The sequence below is a fragment of the Cetorhinus maximus genome, chromosome 14 (assembly GCF_964194155.1).
Source record: "Cetorhinus maximus chromosome 14, sCetMax3.hap1.1, whole genome shotgun sequence".
Classification (NCBI taxonomy): Eukaryota; Metazoa; Chordata; class Chondrichthyes; order Lamniformes; family Cetorhinidae; genus Cetorhinus; species Cetorhinus maximus.
The window spans coordinates 102,213,674-102,232,327 of NC_135892.1; the positions used below are offsets into that span (position 1 = coordinate 102,213,674).

The following is an 18,654-nucleotide window of genomic DNA, read 5'->3' on the forward strand; positions in this document are numbered from 1 at the left end:
ATGTACTCTTCCCAACATTTCCATCCCCCTCTCTGACCAGTGTCTCAGGCTAAACTTATTGTTCTTAACCTCAATCTCACTTCTAATTAAAATTAGTGCTTACTGTGAATTTCTCTGTTTATTAATTAGTGAAACAAGTATAACTAGCCTTTACATAACATAGCAAAAACGTCCCAAGCCACTTCGCAGGAGCAAGAGAAGACAAAATTTGACAGCCTCTGCTTACTCATTCGATATCACATGCACGAACAACAAATACATTTGAATAACTTTACAGATGCAAGGGTATCAAGGCTTTTTACATACCACTTTTAGCCAAGTTATCAAAGTTTGATACATAAAACAAAATATTTTTCTATTTAATGAGCAATAGTGTCTAGTGTTACTATATACACTGAAATTAAAAAATTCAACTTCAAATGCAGAAATTCTAACACTTGGACAAAACAGCCTCTGAGCATAGTGAATTGTGTAATTTTAATTTGGCTGAGGTCACATTCAGCTGCAAGCATCTGATTTATTAAGAACCTTTATTAAGTCAACTAATTTGGTTATGGAATCTACTACAGCTCATCATAGTGGATGATTGAGATAATTATAAAGATATACAAGACCTAAGTTTGTATGTGTTCAAAACTAGTAAAGAATTAAATTACTATTCATTACTTTGGTATATTATTCACCAAGTACTTTCTTATTCCCCTGTTTCTGGTTCCTGAAAAATGGATGGCAACGAAGCAAAGTGAACTCACTGCGTAGGCAGAGCCCTTCAATAATGAACAGATGTGATAGCACAGATGGAACAACACAACATGCAGCTAACAGGAGAGTTACAAAAGACATTTCAATATGGCAATGTTTAAGTGACTAAAGATATATAATTAAAATTATAAAAATAAAACTTATTCAATAATGTTAAAGTAATATTTATCAAATTACCTGAAGCTTTATGCATTTCCACTACACTAGCCATCAATTCAGCTTTGGCCTCCACAGAGCTGTCTGGTGCCTCCTTTGATCCTTCAGCCTCTGGAGGTTTCTGCGGTAACTGCAACTGGCTTGTAAACTTTTCATGCTAAAAACAAGATTTAATTATTTCTGAAAACTCTGCTTTAAGGGTACAGATGTTGTGTTTTCTAAGAAATACTTAACGTCCCAATGCCAAAAAATAAATGCAAAATATTTTATCATAAAATTTCACACAGGCAGTTTTCAGGCAACCTTCGCTAGCCTTACCTTAAGTGCTTCCTCTGGGACCCGCAGTTCCCCTCTTGCCACAGTAAACAAATTGGTATGTAAGGCATGTTAAGGAAAAGAAGGAGAAAACAGCAGCATTGCGAACTAAAATATATGTAAGCATTGAATCGTAACTGTCAAATTTTATGATTGTTGCTAGAGATGTGGCAAGGAAACTAGCTGAGGACATTCAGCAAATGTGACCACCATTCTAAATGATGACTTGCGGAATCCCACTGATGGTCTGCCAGGTTAAACTATATATCCAATAAATATTCTGATTGCATAACACGCAATGATCTCATACAGCGCATCAGTGAAAGTCTTAAAGGTTAGAAGGCTTTTTGAAAAGAGGAGGAGGAATCAAGTAGGATTTCTGTTGCTCATCACTATCCAATGATCCTTGCTGGCAAGTATGCACGAGGGAAGGATCAAGTTCAGCTGTGATGACTTTCCATTGTCAAATAACCTGTTCAAACATGAAGAACAACCACAACTAGTATTGAGGGTCTGTTGGGACCCAACGAACCACAATGCAGAAGTCATCACCTTCAAGACAGGAGGGGAGAAAATTAGGAGTAAAAATAAAATCAAAGTGGAAAATCTCCTTGCATACCCCTCAAGCCTACTATATTATACCAATTATATTTACAACAAATAGTAATTTAAGAAATGGCATTTAAGGGAACCTAGAGAACCACACCAGGAAGAAAAGATTAGAAGGAAATACGAATTCTGTTGGAAGAGGGGTGGGAGGCACTTTTTGTGGAGCATCAATGCCAATATAGACAGGTTGGACTGAATGGCTTGCTTCTGTGCTGTCGGCTCGATGTAACTCTATTTGCAACATTTTATTGTTTACTAACTAGATAGCTTTTTTTGGAAAGGATATCATACCCAAATCGAAGTTTATCATCAATCTTCAGAGTGATATAGGTTTGTTCTGGTATTCGGACTTCATTTACAAATGTCTGAAAACAAAGGCACCTTGGTCAGGAATTAATGAAAGATTCCTACTTCATCAATCTGAAATTTTAACTATATTTCTGTCTTGGCAAATTTTATTTAGTGTGGTTCTCTGAATCTTTTAAAGAGTAAGCATTAGAAATTGCAATATTTTCCAAGTGTTACATATATGCATTTTGTATAGTGTTAAAAATATAATAAAAAACTTCAAAAATAAGCTCAAACAAAAATGGTGTCAAAGTCACTGACCAATAAGCAATGGCTTGTCACATACCCCATTTAGACTGCCAAGATCCTTTACTTTATGCTCATCTTCAGCAGCGTTATAGTTGACAACAGCATGCTGCTTGTCCACACTGCGGGACTGTAAAAGAAAACAATTCCCCACTTTTGTTTTATTCAGAGGGCGAATGAAAAGACACAAATGAGAAAACACATTAAAAATTCACCAACTTCCACTAACCGAGTGGAATCTCTTTTTCTCACTTAGCTTTTGAAGAGTGCTCAACACAGCACCGAGTCCAAATTGCAGCACGCTTTATTACATTAATTTTGCAGCTCCTGGTTTAAATTATCTTCATTTGAAATATTAAATTATCTTCATTTGAAATATTATTTCACCAAGGAGATTGCAGAAAGCATCGTTAATGGGTCAACAACTGCATTTACATCCACCTTGCCTCCTCCCCGGATAATTTTAAACTCCTTCTCAAAACCTCTCTCTTTCATTGTGCCATGTTCTTGACTTTTCCTTTTGCCCTCCAGCTTGGAATCTTCCTTAATCTAAAGTACTTTGAGATGTTTTCTTGCACGTGATGACATCAGAGAATCATCTGCATGGACCAGGCCGCTCATCTAGTCCATAGGTTAGGATCTTGATCAATAATTGTATAGTCAGGGAAGATCTATGTCTCCTGTACATAATGGAGGAATTTCAATAGTACAGGAAGCCTTGCAAAACTCAGATTAACTATTCTGCCTTGAGGCTTCCAGAAATTGGAATTTTTCACCATATGCTGTCTAAAACTGGGGCTTCAAATGCCTGTACAATTGGAGAGTTTGAGAGTTAGAAGAGGAGGTTGGTTAAGTATTGTGAAGCTTTTCATTGCAAAGCTTTGAGGAATAACACCAAGTTGCTATTCAAACGGGTAGACAACTGTAATAGCCTGCCCCGGTACTCTTTCTGCCCATTCTTGCAGGCTCACTCAGTGCCCCTTTCCCCAAGTACAACAACACATCCACTGATAGTGAATGATAACTGCAACCAACTTGACATTACTAAGGAGGGACTTTGCATCCCGTCCTCATTTCAGCCCAAAACTAATACCCCAAACCAAACCTATTTTCAATGCCCTGAACTCAAGCAAATCATGCTAGTATTAAATGTTTTAAAAATAAATTGAAGGAATTCTATACTACTGCCGTTAGTAGAAGTGACCTACAATCTCCCAGGCCACAACTGACACCAGCTTTGATTAACATAATTATATCAATGTAATCCCACTCAGTTAAAACCAAAATACTGCAGATGCTGGAAATCTTAAATAAAAACAGAAAATGCTGGAAAAACTCAGCAGGTCTGGCAGCATTTGTGGAGAGAGAAACAGAGTTAACATTTTGAGTCCATATGACTCTTCTTCAAAGCTAAAGAGAAATGGAAATGTGATGGAATTTATACTGTTTAAGGGAGGTGGAGCCAGTAAAGCAGGATAGAAGGTCAGCAATAGGCAGGGGCCAAGGAGAGATTGACAAAGATGTCATGGACACAAGACAAAGGGAGTGTTAATGGTAGTGGTAAGGGCTAAAGGAGGTTCTGATAGTGGCATAAAGGTAAGAAAGCAGACTGTGTGAATAGCAGAGCAAGGGTCAACAGTCTGTGAAAGAACAGCATTGAACATGTGACATATGGCCCATTTGGAGTGGGGTGGGGGGGCATTGGTTGGGGAAAAAGTATAGAAAAAAGGGATGAAAAAGGAATTAAAGGGATAAAACAATGAATAAAAAATTTTAAAAGGGGTGAAGATAGAAGAGAGAGTTCATGGTCTGAAGTTGTTGAACTCAACATTAAGTCCAGAAGGCTGTAAAGTGCCTAATCAGAAGATGAGGTGCTGTTCCTCCAGCTTGCGTTGGGCTTCACTGGAACACGGCAGCAGGCCAAGGATAGACATGTGGACATAAGAGCAAGATGGTGTGTTGAAACAGCAAGCAACGGGAAGGTCTGGGTCATGCTTGTGGACTGAGCGAAGGTGTTCCACAAAGTGGTCACCCAGTCTGCATTTGGTCTCTCCAATGTAGAGGAGACCGCCTTGGGAGCAGCAAATGCAGTAGACCAAATTGAAGGAGGCGCACATGAAGCACTGCTTCACCTGAAAGGAGCGTTTGGGCCCTTGGACGGTGAGAAGGGAGGAGGTAAAGGTGCAGGTGTTGCACCTTCTGCAATTGCATGAGAAGGGGATGAGATGTTGGGGGTGATGGAAGAGTGGACCAGGAGGGAATGGTCAGTACAGAATGCTGACAGGGGGGAATGAGGGAAAGATGTGTTTGGTGGTGGCATCATGTTGGAGTTGGCAGAAATGGCAGAGGATGACCCTTTGGATGCGGAAGCTGGTGGGGTGAAAAGTGAATGCAAGGGAGACCCCTATCACATGGTCCTGGGAGGGAAGGGAAGGGAAGGGGTGAGGGAAGAGGCACGGGAGATGGGTCGGACATGGTTGAGGGCCCTGTCAACCACAGTGGGAGGGAAACTTCCATTAAGGAAGAAAGAAGACATGTCAGTGCTCAGTTATAACACTGGCTGTTCGGCTGGGTTCAAAGGCCTAAGTTAGAAAAGGCAAAGGGTGCAGAGCACCACAGGAGACACTTCAGATGATTTAAACAGAGCAGCAGAATGTCAGAAAGAAAAAGATTAAAAAAAAGACACCTATGGTGACATCACACATGGGAGAGAGCTGGTTATTCCTGGTGCCACAGGCCAGTGAGTACAGAAGTAGTAGGAGTGCGCAGATGAATGCATGGCTGGAGAGATGGTGCAAGATGGAGGACTTTAGATTCCTGGGGCATTGGAACCAGTTTAAGGAAGCTGGGACTGTATAAACCAGAAGACAACAATATGCACCTCAACTGGGCCAGGGATAATATTGTGGTAGCTAGATTGGCTAGTGCTGTCCAGGAGAGTTTAAGCCAACTTGGCAGGGGGAGAGGGACTTGAGCGAAGATTAAGAAGGGAGAGAAGCAAAGCAGGAAATGAAAGACAGAAAATTCGTAAAGCGGAGGAAACAAAGGGTAGAAAACAGATAAAGGAGTCTAACAGTGCTTAATGATATATATTTCACTGCAAGTAGTCTCCTGAATAAGGCAGAAGAACAGAGGGCACAGATAGACCATTGGAAGTTTGATATCATTACCATAAAATGGCTTAAAGATGGGCAGGAATGGCAGCTCAACATTCTTGGTTACAGAGTTTTCAAACACATCAGAGGCATTAAACAAGGGCGGGGGGGAAATCACACTATTGGTTAAAGAAACAATTACAGCTGAGAGAAGGGATTAATAGGTTAGAAAGATCATGAAATGAGGCCATATGGGCTGAACTGAAAAACAAAGATGGCAAGAACAAAGGACAATCACATGGCTGAGAGTGTACAATAATGTCCTGAACATCCGAAGGGGAAATAGTAGAATAAATATGTAGGCAAATTTCTGAGAAGTGTGCACAACTGGGCTGTAATAGTAGGGGATTTCAACTACCCTAATGTTAACTGGGATGGTGTAAAAAGGTATAGAGGGTGCAGAATTTTTAAAATGCATTCAAGAGAAATCCTTTAAAAATCAGTATATAGCAAGCCTAACAAGATAAGCTGTTCTGGACTTAGTATTTGGGAATGAAACTGGGCAGCTGGAAGGGATCATAATTCAGTTAGATTTGGCATAGTTATGGAAAAGGACAAAGATTGATCATATGTGAGAGTCCTCAATTAAGGAAAGGCCAATTTTATTGAGCTGAGATGGGATTTTGCAAAAGTGGACTGGAAACAGCTAAGGCAATCTGTCACAGCAGTGGGAGACATTCAAGGAAGAGATATTGAGGGTTCAGAGCAAGTATGTTTCCACAAAGAAAAAGGGTGGGACTTCCAAATCTAGAGTCCTCTTCTGCATTAAGGAGATACAGGGTGGGATAAGGCAAAAAAGGCAAGCTTATGTCATATACAGAAAACTAAATAATACAGAAAGCCCAGAGTACAGGAAGTGCAGGGATGAAATTACAAATGAGATCACAATATTAGTTACATAAACTATTACAGCTGTGAGGAGAGAGAATATGCCAGCTAGAACAATCATCAAATGAAGCCAACTTTAACTTTGTTTCTTTCTCCACAGATGCTGCTGTATTTCCATTATTTTCTGTTTTTATATCAAATGAGACCTCATGGTTTGAACTGAAGAACAAAACGTTTCAGAAATCCATAAAGAGCCAGAGGATGACTAAAGAGTAAGACAAAAAGTAGAATTTGGAGGTGGCGGCCCTGGTTCTCAAGAAATTACTTAGTATCTTGTCTTGACAAAAGATGGGGATGATGCAGACCCTGTAGTTAAAGAAGTGGGTGTGAAATATTGGATGGGATAAACATACTGACAGAGAAAATATTAAGGGGTTTAGCTTCTTTAAAAGTAGAAGAATCACCAGGCCCAGACCTCCTCCTGTGACATAAGTTTCTATGAGGATGAGTACTGTTAATGGGATTTAGCAATTCACCCAAATGTGTTTGGCTGAATATTATCTGCCATGTCCTATTTTTACTTGTGTTAGTTTTACATTGTGTTCAGGATGCTTTGTGTAAATCAGTAATACAAGGAGAAGTTGGCATTCCTGATTTTTAAGATTTGTGTCTGGAGCCAAAGAATGTATTCACACAGAGATCCTCACAAAATAGCCCCTCATGTTTTTTAACCCTTGCATCATACATGCAGATTTGAGCAATACTTATTCAGTATATCACATGGTTTTGGATGGTATGGGACATATATGGATTATGATTCACAAGGACTGCAATTGTGTGGGGCAGTCTGAGTGGACCAGAGGTTCTTTACCCGTCCATCATTGTTCATAAGTTTATATATACACCCAGCAATTTAGTATGAACTGCAGCTCTCTGCCCCAGGATTTTTATTATGTTCTACTATTAAGCATGATTGTCCAAAGCATTCAGTAGCTTAGTGTCTAATTTTGGTAAAACAGAATTGGACATAGTTGAATAAGATTTGCTGCTGGAATAAAATAAACTTAAAAGGACCATTGTTATTCCAATAAGAGCAATGAGAGTAAAGAAAAAAAATAATTTTAGAAAATACTAAGTGTTTAAGAGCTCATATGGAGTGAAATTCAGTTGGACTGAATGGTCCATTTCTGTGCTGTAGAATTCTATACATGTTCAACTGTATCAAAAAGTCTGGAGCACATTTAGTAATATTTTCAAGTAAATTCACACAATGACAAAATTTGCCTTTGTAGTAAGCATGCAATGCTTTGTTTAAATTTAAAAAAAGAATCAATTCAAAATACTTGTACAGACTCATGTTGATAGGTAAAAAAGTCTTGGTGATTGTCAGTTTTTATTGTTTTAAATGCATAAGCCCAAACTGCAAGGCACTATTTTCTTTTGAATCCTTTAAGTAATTAGTCAGTTGCATTTTGCACTGAGGTAAATGGACAGTTAAAGCATTCATTTGTAAAACAGCTTAGGATCAATCTCATAATTGCAGTATTGCAGACTATTTCTGATGAAAGAACAGCCCATTAGGAAAGTAAAGCTGCATGTAGTAGGTGGGTTAGGCAACAATCTGGTCAAGGTGTCTCCCCCCATACTTCTGAATCAAGTTTCCCATAAGTCAATGAATGAACAGTGCAACTGGAATCTTTAGAGCTGCTTTTCCTGATGTAGTGCAATTGTTTAAGTACAACTTGAAAAGTCCCAGGAATTCCCAAGTAGAAAAACATCCACGCATACAAATAGGCAACATGCCAGTAACAGTGACATTAGAGATTTTTAGCTAAGAGTTCCCAATTTCACTTTGCAAATGCTTCTGCTCACATTTAGACAATGAGCAGTAAAATTAGGTTAACTTAAAAGAGCTACTCCAACCCATCCAAAACACAGGGGATATGGTCTAAAAGTCGAAATAGAAGATACCTCTTCAGGCTTGCTACACTGGCACATTTAGTGGTCTGGATTTTCCTCCTTTGCAGCAAAGCAGCAGCATTCTGCCTTTGCTTCCCCAAAAAAATCCGTACTTATCTCTTCAGAAGGCTGCAGTGAAAATTTCCCCTTCTTCCTGCAGCAGGGCCTAGCATCAGGACAAGCAGTGAGGGCTTCCAGCACAACGCATTGCCAGTAAAACCACACCCACTTTTGATAACACAAGCTGAAGACAAGCCCCTTAAGGTCAGTCTTCAGCTCAATGACAGTAAGTTTTTTCTAACGATTAATATTTTCAAACGTCTGGGGCACTTATAAAAAATCTTATAAATTTTAAATACTTTAACACTTATAACAGTTTTTAAAAGTTTGCCAGGTATGTACTTTGGCTTTTCTTCAGCACCCCCACTCTGGGAAAGTTTCTTCCCCTCCAAGTGCTGTTTCCGACATTGGTGAAACTGAAGAGCTGGATGGGTGTGGTAGCTAGAGGAGCGAGGGGAAGTCAAGGGCAGGTAGAAAGGAGTGGGCAAGGGGTTGGGGTTGGGGGGGGGGGGAGGGGGGGGATGATAATGAAAGCCATTTTTATTCACAATTAACAGCCATCTGTTTATTTTGTGGATGGGTTCATAAACATCTGGAGAACTGACTCCTTGATTTACATCCCTGATTATCAGTCCTAACTATTTGCACAAAAAAATTCATCCTAGTTGAAGGCAACAGGCAAAGCTTTAAAAATAGACATGGTAGGACAGGAACCCATTAAGTTGCACTGCGATTCCAAATTTTAGTGTAAGTGAGCTTGCCAGAAGCTGCGGTACTATCGCATCCCTCAACAACGCAAACTTCTCAGCTCTCGTCGCTACTGAGAAAAGAAAATCAGGCCATTACACTTTATAAATCATGGTATTTAAATGATTCAACAAAAGACATTAATAGCTCTGAAGTTGTTATAGTGTAAGTTTTCAATTGGACATCCAAGTGTTGTTAATTTCATACACAAAGAAGCCAAATCAGGCCAAGTGCAGAAGCTTCAGATATTTTAGGTGCAAAGCCACAAACATAGAGCAGGAATTCAAGAACAGCAGCAATTTCTAAAGTTACACAAACATCTAGGAGGAAAAGGTAAACATTTAGGTTAGATCACTTTAGTCATTGAAGCAAACCACACAACTCTCTGCAAGACTTAAATTCCAACCACATTCTCACTACATCACAGAATCACAATTGTTAAAGCGCAGGAAGGAGACCATTTGGCCTATTGTGTCAGCACCAGTCCTCTGAATGAGCAGCCCTTCCTGTGCCTTCTCCCCATAACCCTGCACAGTCTTCTTTTATAGATAACAGTCTAATTCCCTTTTGAATGTTTCAGCTTCAGCTGAATCTGCCTCCACCGCACACTCAGGCAGTGCATTCCAAACCCTTACCACTCACTGCGTAAAAAAGTCTCGCCTCATATCACTTTTGCTTCTTCTATTAATTACTTTAAATCAGTGCCCTCACGATCGTTTTACGAGTTTCTCCCTAACTGCTCTGTCCAGACCCCTCGTGTATTTGAATACATCTATCAACTCTCCTTTCAACTTTATTTTCTCCAATAAAACAGGCCTAACTTCTCCAATTTAACTTCATAACTGAAGTTCATCATTACTGGAACCATTCTTGAGAATCTTTTCTGCACCCTCTCTAATACCTTCACATCCTTCCAACAGTACAGCACCCAGAACTGGAGGCAATACATGAGCTGAGACTGAACTAGTGACCAAAATGGGCGGAATTGTGAGGAGGATGCAAGGAGGCTTCAGGGCGATTTAGACAAGTTGTGTGTGTGGGTAAACATATGGCAGATGCAGTATAATGTGGATAAATGTGAAGTTATATATTTCGGTGTGAAAAACAGAAAGGCAGAGTATTATTTAAATGGTGATATATTGGGAAATGTGGATGTACAAAGGGATCTGGGTGTCCTTGTACACCAGCCAGTCAATGAAAGCAAAACAGGCAGGTGCAGCAAGCAATTAGGAAGGCAAATGGTATGTTGGCCTTCATTGCAAGAGCATTTGAGTTCAGAAGCAGGGATGTCTTACTGCAGTTACACAAGTCCTTGGTGAGACCACACCTGGAGTACTGTGTTTTGGTCTCCCTACCTAAGAAAGGATATACTTGCATTAGAGGGAGTGCAGCGAAGGTTCACTAGGCTGATACTGGGAATGGCAGGTCTGTCATATGAGGAGAGATTGGTTCGATTGGCCCTGTATTCATTAGAGTTTAGAAGAACGAGAGGGGATCTGACTGAAACATATAAAATTATAACAGGGCTAGACAGGCTGGATGCAGGGAGGATGCTTCCCCCTGGTTGGGGAGGCTAGGGCCAGGGGCTACAGTCTCACGATACGGTGCAGACCATTTAGGGCTGAGATGAGGAAAAATTTCTTCAGTCAGAGGGTGGTCAACCTGTGGAATTCTCTACCACAGAAGGCTGTGGAGGGCGGGTCACTGGGTGTATTCAAGAAAGAAATTGATAACTTTTTGGATATTAGGGACATCAAGGGGTATAGAGAGAAATTGGGAATATGGCATTGAGATAAAGGATCGGCCATGATCATATTGAATGACAGAGCAGGCTCGAAGGGCCAAATGGCCTACTCCTGCCCCTAGTTTCTATGTTTCTTATACACATTCAACATAACCTCCTTGCTCTTGCACTCTGAGCCCCTATTAATAAAGCCCAGGATACTGTATGCTTTATTAACTGTTCTCTCAACCTGTCCTGCCACCTTCGATGATTTACACCCAAGTCCCTCTGCTCTCCACCTCCTTTAGAGTTGTACTCCTTATTTTAGAGTTGTACCCTTTATTTTACACTGTCTCTCCATGTTCTTCCTACCAAAATGGACCACTTCACATTTCTCTGCATTGAATTTATCTGCCACCTGTCCACCAACTTGTCTACATCCTCTTGAAGTTCTACACTATCCTCCTCAGAGTTCACAATGCTTCCAAGTTTTGTGTCATCCGCAATTTTGAAGTTGCACCCTGTACACAAAGGTGTAGGTCATTAAGGAAATGCAAGGGTCCCAACACTGACTCCTGGGGAACTCCACTACAAACCTTCCTCCATCGTGAAAAATATCCAATTTTTATCAGCCAATTCCATATCCATGTTGCTACTGTCCCTTTTATTCTATGAGCTATAACTTTGCTCACAAGACTGTTGTGTGGCACTGCATCAAATGCCTTTTGGCAGTCTATGTACACCACACCAACAGTATTGCCCTCTTTAATCCTCTGCTGTAAACAGTATGCAAACATTGAGTTTGGGTGACCTTTATAACCCACATCTATTAATTCAAATTCACTTAATCAGATAGACTGCATTATTTGAATATGCTTAACTGTATTATAATTGCTTACTTGGAATTACTGGACTGAAGAAAAACAACTGGATTAAACAGTAGACTATGTTCTGTTTATACAATGAGGTTACAATAAAGATTTACTAAGAAGTGGTAGGAGGGCCAAAAAATTTTGCATAGGCAGGTCACCCAGCTATTGGAAATTTTTAACTGCATTATTCTTTTCATCCCTTTGTGTAGTGACTATATTTCAGCAAACAACGCATGACTGAGAAGACCACAATGCGATCCTCACTTCAGTTTCAGCATTAAACACTTCCAAGTCAGGTGTAGCATAGCACCACCAGTCAAAGTAAACCCTCCCTTTAATTAATTCAAGAATATGCTGAGAAGAGCATTGCATTCTGCAACAATAAGGCATTTAGGATTAATTGATTAGCTCAGTGAAGGTACCGCTGGGTTGTAGTGATCGTAATATGATTGAATTTTACATTGTTTGAGGGAGAAAAGAGTGGTCCAAGACAAGTATTTTAAACTTAAATAAGGGCAATTATGTGAGAATGAAAGCAGAGCTAACTAAAGTGAACTGGGAAATGTGGTTAAGGGATAGGTCAATAGAGATGCAGTCGCAGACATTTAAAAAGATATTTTGGAATACACATTCCAACGAGAAAGAAAAATTCCGAGAGAAGGACCCACCATCCGCGGTTAACTAAAAAAATTAAAGATAGCATCAAACTTAAAGAAAAAGCATATAATTGCGCAAAGACGGTGGCAGGTCAGAAGATTGGACAGAATATAAAGAACAGCAAAAAATGACAAAAAGATAAATAAGGAGGGAAAAATTAGAGTATGAGGAAAGGTTAACTAGAAATATAAAGACGGATAGTAAGAGTTTCTATAGGTACCTAAATAAGAAAAGCGTTAACAAAGTGAGCATTAGCCCCATAGAAAGTGAGTCTGGGGAATTAATAATGGAAAATAAGGAGATGGCAGATGAACTGAACAGGTATTTTGTGTCCTCTAGTAAAGACTGATGCAAGTAACATCCCAGAAATAGCTGTAAATCAGGAACTGGAAGGGAGGGGGTAACTCAAGAAAATTACAATCACCAGGGAAGTGGTATTTAGCCAACTATTGGAGCTGCAGGCTGGCAAATCCCTGGGTCCTGATGGACTTCATTCCTAGGGTATCAAATGAAGTGGCTAGCTAGTGAGATAGTTGATGTGTTGGTTTTAATTTTCCAAAATTCTCTGGATTCAGGGAAGGTTCCATTAGATTGGAAAATAGCAGATGTAACTCTTTTATTCGGAAAAAGAGAGACAGAAAGCAGGAAACTACAGGCCAATTAGCTTAACTCTTGTCATAGAGAAAATGTTGGAAACTATGCAGGGATCTTGGAAAAATTCAAGGCAATCAGGCAGAGTCAACATGGTTTTGTGAAAGGAAAATCATGTTTAACCAATATATTGGAGTTCTTTGAAGGAGCCACATTTGCTGTGGATAAAGGGGAACTGGTGGATGTACTGTACTTAGATTACCAGAAGGCATTTGATAAGTTGCCACATCAAAGGTTATTAGAAAATAAAAGCTAATGGTGTGGGGGTAATATATTGGCATAGATAGAAGATTGACTAGCTAACAGGAAGCAGAGGGTAGCCATAAATGGGTCTTTTTCTGGTTGGCGGGATGTAACGAGTGGTGTGCCACAAAAATCAGTCCTGGACCCTCAACATTTTACAATTTATATAAATTACTTGGATGAAGAGATCGAAGGTATGGTTGCTAAATTTGCTGATGATACAAAGATGGGTAGGAATCTAAGTTGTAAAGAGGACGTAAGGAGGCTATAAGAGGACATAGGTTAAGCGAATGGGCAAAGATCTGGCGAATGGAGTATAAAGCAGGAAAATGTGAAATTGTCCATTTTGGCAGGAAGAATAAAAAAAGCATATTAACTAAATGGTGAGAAAATGCAGAACTCTGAGGGAGATTCTGGGTGTCCTTGTGCACGAATCACATGGCACACATTTGAGGGATAAAACGGTGTGTGTTTGGGGAGTAAAAAGGCACGAGTGAAGACATAGTCGGGAAATTGAAAACAGTGCGAGTACAGAAACGTAAATTTCTAAACTAGCGCAGGAAAAGTAAGAATTTATAGATACAGGAGGGGGAGCTGATTTGTGAGTAAGGGTGAAGAATTTCCACTTTCTACTGGTTGCCAGTTTATAGTTAATAGTACAAAAGTAAGGTTAAAGTAAGTTAAAGTAAGTAAAAATAACTAAAATTAAAGTAAGTAAAGTGATTTAAAAGTTTAAGGCATGGCAGGACAGCTCAGCCAAGCGGAATGCCTGTCCTGTGGCATGTGGGGAGTCCTGGACACTTCTCGTGACCCAAGCAAGTCCATGTGCAGGAAGTGTCACCGGCTGCACAAACTTGAGCTCCACGTTTCAGAGCTTGAACAACGGCTGGAGTCACTGAGGTGCATTCATGAGGAAGAGAACTATGTGGGCAGCACATTCAGAGAGGTGGTCACAGGACAAGTTAGGGGCAAGCAGGCAGAGAGGGAATGGGTGACCGCCAGGCAGTCCAAGAGAAACCAACAGGTAGTGTAGGAGTCCCCCAGTGGTTCACTAACCAGTTTTCCATTCTGGATATCGGGTGAGGGCGATGGATCCTTGGAGGAGTGCAGCAAGAGCCAAGCCCATAGCACCATGGATATCCCAGCTGTACAGGAGGGGAGGAAGAGTGGTAGGGTAGTACTGATAGGGGATTCTTTAGTTAAGGGAGCAGACAGACGTTTCTGCGGCTGTCAAGGTGACTCCAGGATGGTTTATTGCCTGCCTGGTGTTAGGGTCAAGGATGTCACAGAACGGCTGCAGGACATTCTGGTGGTGGTGGTGGTGGTGGAGGAGGGGCGCGAACAGCTAGAGGTCATGGTCCACATTGGTACTAACAACATAGGTAGGAAGGGGGATGTGGTCCTGCATTCGAAATTTAAGGAGAGGGTAGAAAATTAGCAAGCAGGGCCTCAAAAGTAATAATCTCTGGATTACTCCCAGTGCCACGTGTAATTGAGTACAGAAATAAGAAGGTAAGACAGATGAATGTGTGGCTGTAAAGATGGTGCAGGAGGGATGGCTTTAGATTCCTGGGACAGGCTCTGGGAGTAATGGAATCTGTACAAGCCAGACAGGTTGCATCTGAACAGAGCTGGGACTGAGTTCCTTGTGGTTTTTGCTAGTGCTGTTGAGGAGGGTTTAAAATAACTCAGCAGGGGTGTGGGAATCAGGAGAAAATATTTGAAAGTAATACCAGGGTGCATGGAATTCTGGGAGAGGCAGATAGCACTAAAATAGAGAACAGTAAATTAATAGATGGAGTTAGAGTAAGGGAGCAAGTAATGAAGGGTTACACTGTGTGTATGTTAATGCATAGAGTGTAGTTAACAAAAGTGAGGAGTTACAGGCACAGATTGCCTTGTGGGATAATGATGCTGTGGCAATAACGGAGACCTGGCTTAAGGAAGGGCAGATCTGGGTGTTAAATATTCCTGGTTACAAGGTATTCAGAAAAGATAGGAAAGGGAAAAAAGATGGGAGGGGTGGCATTTTTGGTTAAGGAGAGTATTGTAGTACTGGAGAAAGAGGATGTGTCAGAGGATTCAAGGACAGAATCAATTTGGCTAGTGCCAAGGAATAAGAAGGAATTACATTGCTCGGTGCAATATATAAACCACCAGCTAGTGGGAAGGGTGCAGAGGGACAAATCTGCAAGGAAATTACAGAGACATGTAAACATCAGAGTAGTTATAATGGGGGGCTTTAATTACCTATATATAGGCTGAGATAGTGGTAGTGTAAGGGGCAGTGAGGGACGAGCGTTCCTAGATTGCGGTCAGGAGAATTTCCTACAGTAGTATATGTCCAGTCCAACAAGAAAGGAAGCACTGATAGACCTAGTTCTTGGGAATGAGGTGGGCCAAGCAGATCAAGTGACAGTGGGGGAACATTTAGGGGACAGTGATCATTGAATCATAAGGTTTAGGATAACGGTGGAAAAGGACATTGGTCAATCCAGAGTAAGAATAATCAACTGGCAGAGAGTGGACTTCAATGGGGCAAGAATGGAGCTGGGCCGGATAGACTGGAACCAAAGGTTGGCGGGAAAAACAGTAGCTGAACAATGGGCTACCTTCAAAGAGGAGATGGTTTGGGCACAGTGAAGGTATGTTCCTCAAAAGGGAAGGGTAGGACAAACAAATTCAGAGCTCCCTGGATGACAAAGGAGATATAAATTAAGAAAAAGTGTCCTTACGACAGGTGTCAGGTAGCAAATACAATTGAGAACCAAGCCGAATATAGAAGGTTCAGAAGGGATGTGAAAAAGCAAGTACGAGAAGCAAAGAGGGATTATGAGAAAAGACTGGCAGTTAACATGAAAGGGAATCCCGAAGTATTCTATAAGCGCATCAATAGTAAAAGGAGGAGTAGGGCCAATTAGGGACCAAAAATGGGATTTACACAGAGACAAGAAGCATGGCTGAGGTGTCAAACAAATACCTCTGCATCTGTCTTTACCTGTCAGGCAGATACTGCCCAGGCCATGGTGACAGAGGAGGAAACTCAGTCACTAGAAGGGTTTAAAATTGATAAGGAGGTGGTATTGGATAAGCTGTTGCTATTAAAGTTGAAAAGGCACCGGGACCAATGAGATGCATCCAAGAATATTGAAAGTAGTGAGAATAGAAATTGCAGAGGCACTGGCAACAATCTTTCAATATTCCCTGGATTCAGGGGAGGTGCTGGAAGGCTGGAGAATTGCAAACATTACGCACTTGTTCAAAAATGGTTGCAAAGGTCTGCCCTGCAAGTGCAGACCAGTCAGTTTAACTTCGGTGGTGGGGAAGCTTCTAGAAACAATTATTCGGGATAGAATTAATAGTCACATGGAAAAATGTGGATGCAGAAGAGTCAGCATGGATTTATTAAAGGGAAATAGTGTTTAACTAACTTGCTGGAGTTTTTTGAAGAGGTAACAGAGATGGTTGACGAGGGCAAGGCCGTTTTTATGGACTTCCAAAAGGCGTTTGATACAGTGCTACACAGCAGACTTGAGGAAAGGTCATGGAATAAAAGGGACAGTAGCAACGTGGATACAAAATTGGCTGAGGGATAGGAAACATGGAGTAATGGTTAGTGGGTATTTTTCAGGCTGGAAGAAGGTTTGTAGTGGAGTTCCCCAGGGGTCGGTATTGGGACTCTTGCTCTTCCTGATATTTATGAATGATCTCGATCTTGGTGTGCAGGACAATTTCAACATTTGTGGATGACACAAAATTTGGGAGAATTGTAAACTGTGAGGAGGACAGTGTAGAACTTCAAAAGGACATTGACACATTGGTGGAGTGGACAGATAGGTGGCAGATGAAGCTCAATGTGGAGAAGAGTGAGGCGATACACTTTGGTACAAAGAACATGGAGACATGGTATAAAATAAAGGATACTATTCTAATGGGTGTGCAGGAGCAGAGAGACCTGGGCGTATATGTTCAAAAGTCATTAAAGGTGGCAGGATAGGTAGAGAGAGCTGTTTCTAAAGCATACAGTATTCTAGGCTTCATTAATAGGGGCATAGAGTACAAGAGCAGGGAGATTGTGATGAACTTATATAAGACATTGGTTAGATCTCACCTGGAGTACTGTGTACAGTTCTGGGTATCACACTATAGAAAGGATGTGAACGCATTTTAGAGAGTGCAGAAGAGGTTCACAAGAATGGTTCCAGGGATGAGACACTTCAGTTACAAGGAGAGATTGGAGAAGTTGGGACTGTTTTCCTTGAAGAGGAGATGGCTAAGAGGAGACTTGATAGAAGTTTTCAAAATCATGGAGGGGTCTGGACAGAGTAGATAGGGAGAAACATATTCCCGCTCGTAAACGGATCAAGAACCAGAAGGTACAGTTTTAAAGTGCTTTACAAAAGAAGCAAATGCGAGGTGTGAAAAACTTTTTCACACAGCGAGTAGTTAGGGTTTGGAATGCACTGCCTGAAAGTGTGGTGGAGGCAGGTTCAATTGAGGCGCTCAAGAGGGCATTGGATGATTATTTAAACAGAAACAATGTACAGGTTACAGGGAAAAGGGAGGAGATTGGCACGAAGTTAAAATCCTCAGAGAACCGGTGCAGACACGATGGGCCGAACAGCCTCCTCCTACACCGTAACAATTCTGTGATTCTGTGAAAAGGCTAGTATGCAGATGCAGCAAGTAGTTAGGAAAGCTAATAGAATGTTAGCACTTATTGCAAGGGGAATTAAATACAAAAGTAGGGAGGCTATGCTTCAGTTGTACAGGACATTGGTGAGACTACATCTGGAATACTGTGTACAGTATTGGTCTCATTATTTAAGGAAGGATGTAGCAGTTCAGAGAAGGCTTGCTAAACTAATATCAGGGATGGGCAGGTTATCTTATGAGGAAAGATTGGACAGGCTAGGCTTGCATCTGCTGGAGTTTAGAAGAGTAAAAGGCGACTTGATTTAAACATATAAGATCCTGAGGGTTCTTGACAGGGTCAATGTTGAGAGGATGTTTCCTCTTGTAGGAGAATCTAGAACTCGGGGTCACAGTGTAAAAATAAGGGGTCGCCCATTTAAGACAAATGAGAAGAAATTTTTTCTCTCAGAGGGTAGAGTGTCTTTGGGACTCCCTTCCTCAAAAGGCAGTGAAAGCAGAGTCTTTGGATGCTTTCAAAGCGAGGTTATAGATTCTTGATAAACAAGGGGGGGGGGGCAAAGGGTTCCCAGGAGTCAGTAGGCAGTTACAGTTAAATCAGCCATGATTTTACTGAATGGCAGAGCAGGCTGGAAGGGCTGACTGACCTGCTCCAAGTCCCTCCGTCCAT

The 18,654-nt window shown here is 41.0% G+C and overlaps 1 protein-coding gene across 14 annotated transcripts in view; it reads right to left on the reverse strand.

Annotated features, from left to right (window-relative positions):
• cep170aa (centrosomal protein 170Aa) overlaps positions 1–18,654 on the reverse strand; it is a 119,111-nt gene that overhangs the window by 99,142 nt on the left and 1,315 nt on the right. For 13 of the 14 annotated variants that reach the window (XM_078557362.1, XM_078557355.1, XM_078557356.1 and 10 more), the window contains 4 exons: positions 2,477–2,566; positions 2,126–2,207; positions 1,237–1,292; positions 940–1,075 (listed from right to left, as the gene is read on the reverse strand). In XM_078557362.1, the coding sequence (XP_078413488.1) occupies positions 940–1,075; positions 1,237–1,292; positions 2,126–2,207; positions 2,477–2,566 (364 nt within the window). Of the gene's footprint in view, positions 1–939; positions 1,076–1,236; positions 1,296–2,125; positions 2,208–2,476; positions 2,567–18,654 lie in introns of all 14 variants that reach the window. The other variant, XM_078557354.1, reaches the window with a different exon arrangement.